This window comes from Pezoporus flaviventris, unplaced genomic scaffold (assembly GCF_033815535.1).
Source record: "Pezoporus flaviventris isolate CSIRO_AGI_PZ_B2104156 unplaced genomic scaffold, CSIRO_AGI_Pfla_v1 ptg000001l, whole genome shotgun sequence".
Classification (NCBI taxonomy): domain Eukaryota; kingdom Metazoa; phylum Chordata; class Aves; order Psittaciformes; family Psittacidae; genus Pezoporus; species Pezoporus flaviventris.
In genome coordinates, this window is record NW_026892549.1 from 2,273,401 (window position 1) to 2,288,034 (window position 14,634).

At 37.8% G+C, this 14,634-nt stretch overlaps 1 protein-coding gene and 1 long non-coding RNA gene across 3 annotated transcripts in view; both read right to left on the minus strand.

Annotated features, from left to right (window-relative positions):
• The window catches only part of LOC133273976 (uncharacterized), a 929,536-nt gene that overhangs the window by 52,156 nt on the left and 862,746 nt on the right, over positions 1 to 14,634 (minus strand). The gene's annotated exons all lie outside the window — the stretch shown is intronic.
• Positions 1 to 14,634, minus strand: part of CNTNAP5 (contactin associated protein family member 5) — a 299,193-nt gene that overhangs the window by 45,340 nt on the left and 239,219 nt on the right. For both annotated transcript variants that reach the window (XM_061462659.1, XM_061462576.1), the window contains exons 15-18: positions 12,201 to 12,357; positions 4,237 to 4,364; positions 3,895 to 4,065; positions 1,628 to 1,846 (exon numbers count right to left, since the gene is read on the minus strand). In XM_061462659.1, the coding sequence (XP_061318643.1) occupies positions 1,628 to 1,846; positions 3,895 to 4,065; positions 4,237 to 4,364; positions 12,201 to 12,357 (675 nt within the window). The remainder of the gene's footprint in view (positions 1 to 1,627; positions 1,847 to 3,894; positions 4,066 to 4,236; positions 4,365 to 12,200; positions 12,358 to 14,634) is intronic.

Below are 14,634 nucleotides of genomic sequence, written 5' to 3' on the forward strand. Positions count from 1 at the left end.
ATGCTATTCTGTCCCTGGTGCAGGGCTTTGCATATGTCTTTGCTGACAAGTGTTCCTGTTGGCACATTTCTCTGTTGAGTTCCTTAATTGTCATGGATTTCCATGATGCAATTCATTGATTGTGTCACTTTAAAACCACCATCAGTTTTGTTCAGGGAACTTGTTTATTTTGCTGAGGCAGAAAACCAAGATTATAGGGAAACACTGCTTTTCAGATGTGAGATAGTAAGCAGTTAAATATCTGATATATCTGATTGGTGACTTACGGTAAATCTTTCATTTTTACTTCTTTAAAAAGTCACAATGAAAAATGTACAAAAGCCTATCCAGTCATTAAACTGTCTACATTTTATAACTGGAAACAGTACCTTGGTTAGATTTCTCTAATGCTTCTGAAGTGTCTAGCAGTTCAACCCTATTGCCTTCAGGCCTGGCTTCCCATAGAACATGTTCTTAGCATCATTTTGGCATTTAAGAAACAAGTGATTAGAAGCATGCTTCACACCAGGAAACAGAAACCTTTCACTGTGACAGTCTTAAGCCTCCCTTCTGTGAATTCTTCAGTGAACTTTCCTCTGACCGAGTCTTTCAGAGATCATTTTTGGTATAAATCAATATCTATGTGTGAAGGGGTCCTGGCCATTGATGCAGCTATATCTTTTAATTAACAGATTAATTCCTTATGTTTAGAGCCCAATAATTACTGCACACATGCACAATAAACAGCTCCAATAAATACCCCAAAATCTTCTTAAATCAAAGGGTGTGGATACACAGGTAAACTTTATTAAAATTAATTGACAGATCAAGATTTGCTGTAGCATTTCAGCTAAGAAAATCCATTTTATGGAAAGAATCAGTAGTTACATTAGTGGCCCTGAATAAGCAGCAGGTTACAACCCACTCCATCACTGAGAAGATTACTCAGAAAGACAGTGTTTGAATAAAGAAAAAGCAAAATTCCCTTTGTTATTCCTGATTATATTATGAAATACAAGATAGTCCCAATCTAGATTTCATTGGCAAGGGAGGTAGAGAAACAAAGTATATGCAAATGGATAATTTTTTGTTTTGTTTTGTTTTAAAGGTCGCCTTCAGTTAAAATAACTGTATTTGCTATGACTGTGTTCATACTTCTCTCATACATGCACTCTATGGCCAAATAAGGGTTTTGGCAGGCATGCTTGAAGGAACAGACTTTAAGACCACACCATCATCAGCCTTTGCCCCAGAAGTTTTTATGATGAATTTGTGCCTTTTACATTGCATCTAAAAAGAGAGATCACATTTCCTACAGCAAGTTACAGATTCAGTGATGCACAAGAAAAAATACTAGAATTCCTTGGCCATAAATACGTTTCAAGCAATCTTAGACCCTAAACATATACATCTAGTATAAACATCTCTATACATTTATAAACATTATACATCTAGTATAGTCAAGCTATGGTTAGGGCTTTAAGTGTAAATGCAGTAGTCTGGATTTACTTTATGTTGCCTAGACAGGAGTGGAAGAAGAGAAAGAACAATAGGTCACCACATGCAAGCTCAATGAACCAATAGCATTACCAAGGTATGGACATGGAAATACCGTATATATCTACAGAAACCCTTACATGGTGCCTACCTACAAATAATTGGCTGTTGAGCTGCAAGCGGAAATGCCCCTCAGCAGGTGCCTCCAGGACCTTCTTGGGCAGGCTGTCCACCTGGAGAGAGGTTTGCTTAAGGTTCCTCTCTGCTCGGACATAATGCCACTGGTTGTCATTCAGGGGTGCAGGAGACTGCACGGTGGCTTCTCTGGGGCCATTCCCAACATCTATGGAGAAGGCAATCTCTTTGGGAGCTGGAATAGATAAATAGATATGAACAGGAAGTGAAGGTCTGAATTAAATTACAGTTTTGACATCAAGAAACCTTACATAAGTGTAGGGTCCATTAACTTTTATGTCAGCAAATAGTACAGCATCATTTACCTCCCATCTACACAGCAACTTATACATAAATCTATGCCTGCAGCCTCACTGTTTGATCTCTCCTGTGATTATGCTTGGCTGTGTGTACCCATCTTTTCTATAACAATTGCAGTGCTCTAGAAATACTAGCTCTCTTTTACTTCAAAAAGTGCCAAAAGCTGTACAGAAGTCACACAATGGTAGCAAAAGATTTTTGACAAATAACCATAAGATGAAAGAAAGGATAAAGGAGCTCTTTCTGCCTAAATCTTTCCAAATGCATGTACTTAACAATTACAGAACGTGGCTGCATATAGTAGAAGAGAATCCTAGAAGCATTTGTTTGCCTGAATAAGCTGGACCTTTTTTTTTTTTTTTTGTGATCCAAAACTAAAAAGGCATCCGTAACACATATCCAGAGATAGTGGGGCTCCTAGAAACAGGACCATAATTGAAACCCAACATCCATATAGGGAGGATTCCCTCTGTCGGAAGCCTGACAGGAGACAGAACTTTTTAACATTCATGCAACTGACTATTTTTCCTCTTCCTAAAACACTAAATATACCAGAAAGACCAAGACCCAGGTCCACAGACCACACAACCAGAGGCTGCGGATTGAAAATTTATAAAAAACTGTTATTTCAAGCCCAACAAATTGGATAGGCCTGGTTTTGAAGCTGCTTCTTAGATAGTTAAGATAGAAAACACTCCATAGGAATATACAAAGATCTATTCTGAGCCTCTGCATCTGCTAAAAGGCCATTTTCCTATGAAGCAGCTGGTCTGTGCAGCTTCCTTGATACAAGGCCTTTAGGCTGCAAATTCCATCTGGAAGCAAGAAACACAACACCAAACTACTAATAAGAAACCTAGATTTAAAAGACTTTCCCCAGACTTTTAAGAACTCATTTTTCTAGGAGTAGAGATTTAACACACATATAAAAGCTTTCACTAAACAATCCTCTTAGTAGTTTACAGTATTTGTAATATTTGATATCAAAATGTCGTTTTACTTCTATATCCCTGAGAATGAAATGCAGTACACTAAAGTACAACCAAATTGGACTTTGATGTGCAATTAACAGTAAATCATATCTCATTACCTTGTGATAACACACCATGGCATTTAGCATCTTTTAATGAATTGAAGGGCCTTGGGGCCTTGTTTTATTAAATTTTATATTTGGGTTATTATAAGCATCTTGTAAAATGCATAGCGCTCAGTTTGTTTTTCCTAAGCTTAACAGAATTTAGAATACAGAAGTCACATTTCATGTCAAAGCCACAGTACTGTTTTGTAACTAATAAGTTTTTGAAGTCAGGCAAAACCTCACTAATTAAGTTCCCTGCTGCTCTTCTTTATAGATTGAGTAGTAGTTATATTTCAGTCACTTACTAGATTTTGAAATATTCAAGGCCCATTAGAAGTGTTACTTATCTTGCATTAGCATCCTGTCCTTCATAGACTCTCACCTCACAGCTGTACCACACACACCGAGTTCTCTGAAACACTAGAGCTGTATCAGACTGGGTATGTTACTATACAGAAATAAAAGTAAATATCAGAGTGACTGTATTAAATTTTTCAACTAGTTTTTTTCAACTAAAATTACAATCTACAGGTACATCTAACCAGTAGCCTTTTTTTTAAAGAGGGGGAAAAATGTAATTGAAAAAGTAATTTCAGTGACCTCTTTGGTTAAGAAAGACAAACCTAGCTATAACTAGATTAAGTGTAATGACCAAGGTGGTCACTTTGGGTGGAAACTTTGACAGGAGATGTAGATAAGTCTAGATTAATGTATCTATATGACTCCATCTTATCCTCTTCAGGCATCTCCCACCATTCCAAGACAGAAGAAAATATGTCCTTCCCACTTCCCTGCACCTGCCAAACCATGCAAATACACTAAGATTTCTTGGAGGTGAAACTTACATCTTATTTCAACTCGTATGAAGTCTTTAATCCCAAGGTTTTCCAAGAACACCCCAGAGGCGGCAGTAGTTTTGAAGAAGAAGGAGATGTCTGCACTGACCTCGGCATGGAAGGTGGGAAAGTGCAGGTAGGAGGCCTCCGTGTTGAAAGAAGCAGCATTCCAGAACTGCCCTGAAAGCACAACGCCCTTCTCTATAGTTAATTGGCGCAGAACAGCAGCTGTGAGCTGCATGTGGAAAAGCCACCTTTCATCAGATAAATACATTTAAAAAACCCAACAAATACAACAAAACAAAAAGAGGGAACATTCTGTACCTATGGAAATTGAGAATGACTACTCACTGTCTCCATAGCAACGCAAAGGGCCAATTTTCCAAGCAGCCTCAGAATTTGATCTGTTTGTGTCAGTGATCACTATCTGAGTTACAGGCAAATGGTCTTTGAAAGCAAGGAGGCCAGTGTCATTTGTCCTGGATTATAATAAACAGAAGGATACAGATTAACCACAGACAAAATTCCCAGCATTCCTTATGCAAGGCTGTATTTGAAAAATGCTTACTTAAGGATGGAAGGTCGTTTGCAGAATTGCCTAGAACTGTGACTGGCACACACTGCTTAAGACACATACGTGCAGCATGTGTATGTTCTACGCTCATACATAATTCTGGCCACTGAAGACACTGTATTTGAATACATGATAATGTCAGATATGGACTGTAACTGTTTCAGCTGTGCCAACTGATTGTGAAGCTGATGCAGAGTGATGCCATTCTGCCTGATGGGCATTAACGTAAACTAGGCTCTCCTGGCTTTCCTCAGCAGAATGAATTTGATGTGGATCAGGTTTAAGTCCAAGTTTGAATTTCTGTTAGGTTAGCTGAAGACAAATAATGACATCTCTGCTGGCTTTATGCTTTGCCTGAGCAAGAAGAGGTGACACAATACCAGATCCAGCATGTAATTAGCACAGGGCAGCCAGACAGTATCCAATCCAACAGCAAGATGGCTGCTACACAACTGACTCAGCACACCGCAAAGTTGGATCGGCAGAGTGATTTCAGACTGAATAAGCCCTTCACATTACGTGCCTCTGTGACTTTTGGTTCAGCAACTGAAATACTGTAGGCTGAGTTACAGCACTGTTGAACTACAGTCTCTTGTTTGTGTCAGCTGTGCTTATTCTTCAGCTTAGACTAATTTACACATGGCTGCTAGAAAGGAAGAGGAAAAAAGAGATTCCTAAAGGATAATTTCTTTATTTTCACTCTGTGTGTGCTGGGCAAATTGCTGTCCTCAAAATGAAGCACAGCATTTCATGGCAGCTGTTGTTCCCTAAGCTGATTCAGCAGCTTTGACTCTGGCAGGGTATACAAATGTGCATTCATCCCACTGTACTTCATGAACTGAACTGAGTCCCTCAGGCATACAACCCTGACCTTACCAGAACCAAACTGCCCTCTTGAGGTACTACTCTATCAATTGATAGATTATAGAGAGGAGGGTACTGCCATATCTTACCTCTGCAGTGATGAGTTTTCCCTCCTCCTAGCATTTTTTCTCAGGGTTGAGGTCTGCTGTACTTGGGCTTGGCAGCACATCCTTAATGGAGCTGAATCTCAATAGTTTTTGAGAAACAGATCCCTACATCTGCATGGTTTAGCAATCTGTATGCAGGGTCTGGACTCAACTCACCTGTCTGCTCAGAGGCAAAGACTACATTCTGCAATAATCCCAAATTTACATCCACTGCTCTTTCAGGCAGCTATGACAAAAAGCCTCAGGAAACAGGTATCACTTTTTGAGTGATACCACTGCCAAAGAGTCTGACATTCCAGGCAGGATCCCAGACTACCTATATGCTGCACGTAATAACACCTTCCACAAACATACCTCTCATTATAGTTCTAGCTATGGGAAGGGACACAGGACTTCAGCAAAGAAATAATAATCAGGAAGAACACTGCAGCTGTGCTATGACAGATGTTTGCTTGGCTAAGTGTGCTACTCTGTTTAATGTTAGAAAAAATAGAAGGGATATTTTGATATTTTTTATAAAGGTTGCATACATTTTATTCATTTTGCTTTGTTTCTAGTTGCACGCAGCACAGTTAATTTTCTCATAATTCCAAGGGGAAAACAAAAGGTACCCTCTCTGATGCTACCATTTTTTTCTTGTTTCAGCGGGGGTCTGACATGCAGATAATCACAGACAAAAGGCAGCCAGATGAAATTCCCAGGCACAAGGCAGAGTGATGCCTTCAGTACACGCTCAGAAGAAAAAGTGCTAAGTATGAATCAAAAGTACATGATTTCCAAATCTCTTCATGGAGGTCTCTCAGCAGCATACTCATATAGCTTATTGTATCAGCCTTTGAAAGTTAGTATAAATGCTCTCAACAGATCATGAAACAGTAGAAACAAAAGCTGAACTATTTATTTCTTAGGAAGATAATTAAATAAAGTGTTTCAGTAGGTGGGAGTAAGAAGAATGTGAATGAATAAAAGGCAGAAAGATGCACAGAAAGGATACAAAATATGCAATAAATACATGAATAAGTAAGCTGGCATTTGCTTTAGAAAAATAAAATAATAAAAAAAAATCCACAAAATATTTAAGGAGGTTCGAGGTTCCCTGCAAATTTATTTTCATTCAAAAAATGGTGCAGTCTTTTGACTAGCTACGATTAGCATTAAAATAAAAGTCAGTATCTTTCTACAGCTACCACTGAAGATAGCTACAAAAAAAAATGAAATGGTGACATTTTAAAGGTATCTATTCCACAACTCTGAGAACTGCATTCCTCATTGGATATTCTGTTATATTGCATGAAGTTATTTTACATAGAATTTTATGATTCAGAGTTTTTACTGGTTATATGCCAGTATCACAGATAACTTTAGTAACGTAGCTCAACTGTGAGAAAAAAAAATATTCTAGAACTAATAAAAATATTCACTTTTATGTTAATGCCTTGAAAACTCAATCAAGTTTCTCTTGAATCTCAAACAGTGCATTTTATGTATTTTATCCTCTCACATGTGATAGAAAAGAATTGTGTAATGATATTCTCATACAAGCAGACACTGAAACAAAACCTCTCAGGAAAACATTCTGCCCTTCAAAGAATGTGTTTGTGACAGGAACAATGTATCTCTTGTTGCAGTTTATTATTATTATTTCATGGTGGGAAATCGAGTTTTTGATAAAAAAGTCAGGAAGTTTCAACTAAGAAAAGCAGAAAAGAGGTTTGAACATGATGCAGGCCCCCACAGGAGCTAAATTTTGAGTGTTTTAAATTCCTGGTATTCTTGAAGTTAAACTTATTTCAGACTCCATTTCTTGCAAAGCACCACAATTCCTCTTCCCTTTACTTGGTGCTCAATGGCAGCCTCTCAAATACAGTGTATTACGCCTCAGAGAGGACTGTGTACCTGTAAAATAATATCCCAGAGGCACTGCTGTGGCACTACAAAATACAAATATTCCACATTTTGGACAAAGCATTTGGAATTTTGCCTGAAGGGGGCTTGGAGATCACTTGACTGTACTACAGTTTTCAAATAAAAAGTTTTTACTTATATGTATTTTAATTTAGCAGTTCACATATGTTTAAAACTAGATTTTATTTGGTTTTCCATAGCTGTTTCTCTGGTTAGCCAGAACCATTACTTTATTTTTCTTAGCAGGTTTCACATAGCACTCTGTAGCCACTTCCACCAAGCATGCCTTTTGTACCATGCTATGCCCTGCTTCTCAGTATTGAGAATTACAGGTTGGTCCTGCTGCTCCTTGACCAGGGTGTAAAGTTAAGTCCCGAGTTCACAAAAATCAAAGCAGGTTTTATCACATTCCTGAAAGGAGTCCTGTACATGCAGAAAATGGTATAAATATATTAATAAACTTGGGAAGTAGACTTTCTGCTTATCTAACTTGGTACTCAATTTGGCATAAATTAGATTAAAATCTGAACATATTTCAGAGGGTGGAAAGCACCCTCAAGAAACAGATGTTTCTCTGAACTCTTTGCATAAAGGGTGATAACAATTTGTACTTCCCACAAGCAAAACCCAAACAAAACAAATCCAATAATGCCCTTTAAATTAAAAAACTGAAATATTTTTAGTTATGGGTATTAAATACAGTTGCATGTAATCTATTTATCCATGTCTGAGGATTAATGTCTGTATCTACCCAAAGGCCTTCCTCAATAAGCTGTGAGGCATGTTACACATCAAACAAATGTTCTGTTTGTTTGGGGAGAGGGGGAAAGGAAAAAAAAAATTCACTGCAAATGCAGCAATGATAGTGCAGTGATAGTGCAGCAACTGGATCCTTTAAGATGTAGCACAGGGAGTCTTACCTGTAAATGACAAATAACTATTTTGACAGTAACCTTAGGAGACTATTTGTCTTTTTCCTGGCTACTTATAAAAGCATGGTCAAAAAGTTCTCACTCTATGGTATCCTAACAGTATAAGCTATTGTAAATTGGTAATCTCTAGGTAGCTGTGTCTGTATATTTTAAACAGATAGTAGAGCAGTGGTGCCATTAAATATAATTTATTCTTGCATGATCTCCTGTTGGTACACTTTCTTCTTGTACATTAATGAAAACTGGTGGGGTCTGAGCCTCAGTAGCTCAGATATTCACTGCAGATTTTCATGAATACAGTACATTAGGGGAAAAGAATACTATCATCAGCAGATGTCAATGAACCACATGAGGAAAGGGCTAGTGAAGCAGACTTCCATCAGAAAAAGTTTTGTGCTCTATGCAGGAGGTATCATTAATAATCCAAATGAATAAATTTTAATTGCTGTCTTACCCACCAGCTGCATCCAAAAAATGCTTTACTGGGTACAATAACATAGAATACAGAGTAAATTTAAAAACAGCAGCAGAAGGGGACATACCTAACAGTTGAAGGCAAGATGCAGTGGCTATATTTTGTTGAATTAGAGAATAGGTAAAGAGAAAGAATTTGGTAGTGATCGTAATGAACTGATTCCTGACACCTCAGGGGCCTGCTAGAGTCAGCTCTCTGCAGGCAGATTTTCCAGTTTGTTGACAAATGCAGTCATGAAGGCAGATATCCAAGACAGCTCTATACAGCCAGGTGACCTCCAGCAGGGTTTATTTATGAGCTGCCTCCACTGCTTCTGGGGAAATGGATTCAGTGTAGGGTAGTTGCTGAATGAACAAAACCTGTCAAATCTGGGCTTCTCAGTGGCTGGGTTTCTCTGTCCTGCTTTCCTCAGCCCTTCCAGTTTCAGCATCCTGGCTCTGGCACATCTTTGCACAAATATAACTAATCCAAAGAGGGCTTTATTTGCCTCCATGTTGCATTACTTGTTCCAACAGTTAACTATTCTCAGTGTTGGGGAAGGGCAAGAGAGAAAAAAAACATTTCCTGAACTAGATTTAGCTTCAGCTTGTGGCCACTGTATTTCTATATTTCTAAAATCTTCCCATCCACTAGCAAGACCTTTCAACAGTCAGGAATCTCTCCTTTTTGGAGGCATGCATTACCGTCATGTCACGTTTAACACCTTTCCAGGTCCCTTGCTTGGGTTAGGGTGACAACTTATGCCTCTGCTCCCTCAGCAGAGGTCTTCTCCCATTCTCCAGCCAAAAAAAAAATTCAGATGTTCCACTATTCTGCAGTGACAAAATTAGCTGTCATCAAACTGTAGGGTTTGGAAGTATGGTGAGTAGCTAGATGGAAAAAGATACTTTTCACTAGAATGCTTTAATAAAAAGAAAACTGAAAAACACAAAAGCCTTCCCCAAATAATACATATATTTCTATTCATCAACTTGGTGTCATGTAAGAGCCCAGAGATAACAGCTGTCTCAGATGTCTACTTAGATTATCATTTAAAACTCAGCATGCCTAGAAATGTGCATTTTGTACTGCCAAACACCTGGCTCAGGACTTTTTTCAGGTCTGTTTTCTCCTATTTTCCATTTATTTTGCTACTCTGAGAAATTAGTAGCTTCTTCTGCACTTAAGACTTAGTCTAGGGAAACCAAACAAAAAGCCTACGCCTGTTTCCTCCTCAGGACACTCCAACTATTCTGGTCAATTCCTACCTCACAGCTGCAGTGAGCAGCCTGATCTATGTAAAAGGAGTGAAAATGATTTTCTGGTTTTCCACTCTGCAGCACCCATTTTATTTCATGCTAAGGCAAATAAATGCATCTACTCCTGTATTGCTCCTTTCACTATAATGTATAGCAGGTTAAAGTCACAGTTCAGATCTTAGCAGATTTTAGATACAAATGCTCATTATGTATCAGGGGTCAGTGTTCTAGCAGAGAAACACAAAGCTATCTTCAAGAGGCATGAAATTTCTTAAAAAATCTTTGTAAAGGTCAAAATTTTTTAGCTTTTAAAAAGGCAACCTGCAATTTAGAATACTACCAAAGTCCAAATTTCAAATGGATTTAAAACCAAAACAAAACACCTGAATCCCCAAACCAACAAACAGTAGGCAGTTTAGCCGGGGAAATGTCTATGCATATCCTGTTATTATCATGAAATTAGGAGAAACAAGTAGCTCTGTGCGCTGCCAAGCTAATGAAGCATGACTTCCTACATCTCTTTCCCATGAGGGTTTTCCAAAATCTAATAAAAGTGTATGCTTCCTTAACTTCCTTCTTGTGGGTTTTAATTGGCTTTTTCCCCTCAGCCTGGCATAAATTTTCATAAAATGTGTAATTTCTAATACTTTTGAGATCCCTCTTTCTCTGCTAAAGATGTTCAAAATCATTGGGTGTGGGGTGAAAATGGAGATAAACATCCACAGCATAACTCGTTTAGGTCTGATTTCCTTTGGAGGCTCAGCTGAAACATTTTAAAACTGCATTTAGCTTTCACCTTGCATTTGTTACTACAATCTAGTAGTGCACTGTTCGTCAATCTCAGACTACAACTGCAGTAGTGTACCAACATAACACACCCTGCTCCACTTTAGTAGCTCACTGAAAGGTGAAATCTGGATTATGAAAACAGCCAAGCCCCAGTAAAAAACAGATGCTTTTCATGTTCATGCGCAAACCTCACCAAAATGCATCTGATAACCTACCATTAAAGAAAAGATAGATTAACATGCGCAGCCAGATGCCTCTTTAAATATCTATACAAACCACATTCATAAACCAACATTTACATTATGATCTTCATGAAGAAATCCCCTTATGGCTGTGATTTTTGAAAGTGAACAGTGACTCCAGGGATATAAAGGATCCAAGAGAATAATCACACTGTCTGGAAATCAAGCAACCAAAAAAGCCTCACACAGTGACAAGTCATTTCTGAATTACTTTTTTGGTTTTAAGACCCCTTACAGCTCCTTTCTGCTCATTCTCTTTTAAGTGAAGGTTTCACAGGGATAATTCACTTGCTATTTCAAACACAGTAGCCTGCTACAGCAAGGCATTTCTTGCCTACATCCATTATTTGTAATTTCCGTACTATTCAAGGTTAAAATATCTTTATTTCTAGAGAAAGGGCAGCAGCTCCTATCAGTGAGTCCAGAAATGAGACAGGGTGAAGCAGAGTTTTCACATGCATTTTCAGTGTTTCAAATTATACTTTTAACAACACTCATCTGACATTTCTGTCCCCTTCAACACAAATATGGAATTAATTGGAAAGTTCACCAACTAGCTCTCAGCTGCTGGACAGTCTCTGAAGGTAAAGATGATGGAAGAAGGTTGCAAGGTTGCTTTCATAAGTTCACGCAGCAGACCACAAAGGTCCAAACCCAAGGAAGACTTTGAATGTTCAGGCTGTAAATCTAAAAACTTCCTATGGACACTGAGCCAAAGCATACAGAAACTAAAGGAAGTCTTTCCATTGACTTTAAAATGCTTGGGACCCAATGTAACTTTTTTGATAGAGCAGATTTCTTGTTGTTTAGCTGTCTGTACCTGAATTTTGTTGTCTATGCCTGAATTTCCTACTCTGGTGTATATCCATGTGCAAGCCTCCTAGAGCCCTTATTCACGCAATGCTCCAGCTGAATCAATGGAAACTTTTAAATAAATAGATCGACTGGATTTGGCATTGAACAGCAAATAATTTTTTAAAACAACCCATCTCAGCAACCTGCTTCAGCCAGATATCATGTCTTTGTTTCAAATAAGCAATTTGAGATGAAACCAGAAGTCTAAATTCTAGTTTGAATCTCATTTTCATTTGACCATACTCAAGCCATTCAAGCTTCCTGAGCTTTCTTGCCCTACTTCCTATCCCCACCTCTCACACAGATACAACTATAATCACGTGAAATTTATTACCATTCTTCTCTGTCTGCGTCACAGTTGCAAAAATATCTCATATCCAGACAACTTTCTTCCAGTCCACATGCACACTGTTGAATGCCTGGAAGAGATCCTCCCCAGTAAAGATGCTTTTCATTGGCACGGCCGACCCACCAAACAAATGGCATTCCATCTAGATGAAAGGGAAACAGAGGGTGGGGTGAGGGGAGAAGAGAAAAGAGGAAAAGAGAGAGAGAGAGAGAAAACTTGATAAGTAAATTGGAATCTCCTGAGAATGAAAAAGAGAATGGAGGTGGACACGTTAAATAATTCTGAAAGAAAAGATGCAAACTACAGATGAACTAACAAACCATAAACTTTACCCAACTTCCATTTTATGGACTGTATGTTGAGAAAGCAACAGCTTTATGGTAATCCTGTTTGGTTTGAAGAGCAGATGTTTTCCCCATAGGGTTCATGTGCCAATCATCCATGAGAACTTTGGCACAGTTCAGCTGTGAAGACTTTTACCATGAGAACCCAACACCATTGTCTGTACCAGCTGTGTCCAGTGTTTTTGTGTGATGCTAGAGGGAAGATGTGACCACTGAAGGAGTCTGAAAAAAATGTCACCTGGCATGACTCACACTGCACAGTTGTCTTGAACCACCCAGCACTGGCTAAGGACCTCTTGCAGAGTCAAATAGTTATAAAGGAGACTCTAGCTCTTAAATCAGGACTTTCTTACCTTAAGGCTCACATATAATGAACAAAACCCTTCAGAAATAAAACACAAACTGACCAATAATGATGGGTTTAATACAGTTCCTCTCAGAACTACAAACCAAAATTTGTATGGGTTTCTAAGGCAGCAGTCCAAGGGTGGGATCTGCAATTGCAAAGCTCTGTAAGATATTAAACCAGGTAGGACATAAGTGGGGAAAAGGATCTCCCTATTTGGGAATTAATGTATCTCTGTGACATTATTTTCTATCTACAGGAGCTCCAAGATCTATGTATTTGTATAAACCAAGACAGATTTTGTTTAAATTTTGTTATCTGTTATACATCAAGCATTTAAATTTTAACAGTTAGGTACAGTAAGCAGGCTCAGATGTAATGAAATTCACAGATTAGTGTTTTGTTAAGACTGACTTCGTCTTCCAGCTCAGGTAGCTTTTTCATTGACTTCTTAATCCTTAAATCAAGAAATGCAATCAGTTACACAGAGGTAGATGGCAAAATTTAGCAAAATTGACATATGAAGACTTTTTGATCACAGGAGTTTCAAAAAATAAACTGCACTGTTAATGTAGAAAAATGTATCAATTTATTTTTCTATTTTACTAACATTATTAGTAGGGCGGATTCCTCATTATACAAAGCAAGAAAGCCTAAAATATGAAATGCAATCAAGGTTAACTGTAGAGTATAAGGGACTAATTAAAATGAGTTTTAGAATCACTTGGCAAAATTAATTCATATTTGTTTTCCTTTTAAGTTTAGACTGCTGAACTGCAAAATCATAAAAAGGGAAAATAAAAATAGGAAGAGTAATTCTGTTCTCATGATACCAACAATTAAGACATGATGAGTTTGACCAATACCCCATGGTACTCATTAGGAAAACACAATTCAAGAACATCTAAGAATTCATCTTACAAAAATGCACACGCTCATTTTAGGTCTCATATTATTGTCAACACATTTCTGTTTTATTTTCTTATCAGCTGATTTTCTTGCAGAAGGTGATTGCTGCAGCCAGAGAAATGGGTCTATACTATATTATCGGGAAATTACTTGGTAAAGCTTGGAATAGTAATGTTAATTGAATAAAAGGGTGACTTGTCTAGGAGTTGAAATAGATACTATACAGAAGTGCTTAATCTAATTTTACAAGTGCCCATTCTGGAAAAATATTTAGGTAAAGACAAATCCTTTGGGCCATCAGCAAATTATGGTACTCATTAATCAAATTCAACCTCAAATTCTTTTGGCAGAAATCATTACATACTTCAACATAACACTGAAATGAACAATCATTCACAGGAATTAAGAATGAGTAGTTTTCTGATGTCTTTTTCAGGCCTGCTGTTATTTGTTTTATTGAGCAATACCAAGTGAACACATACACGTTCAGATTTATAATATAGACTGGGGAAGTGACAAAAGCACCACAGTTTGAATCATTTACAACTAAATTAAATACAGTGCTAAAAACCAGAGAATTCAACATTATAGGGAGCAATCTTAGGTTGTCAAGGGCTATAAAAAACAGTGCCTTTTGAAAAAATTCTATATATTAGGCAGAGTTCTGCCACCCTTTACTCTAGATAAGTGGATTTTTCTCCCTAACTAGTCCCTTAGAAATCAATTGTGGCATTATGGAAAATTATGCCCTGATTCTTCAAAACTCTTTTTCACATCCTTAATTTTTAACACATGAGAAATCACAGAGCTATTCAACAAA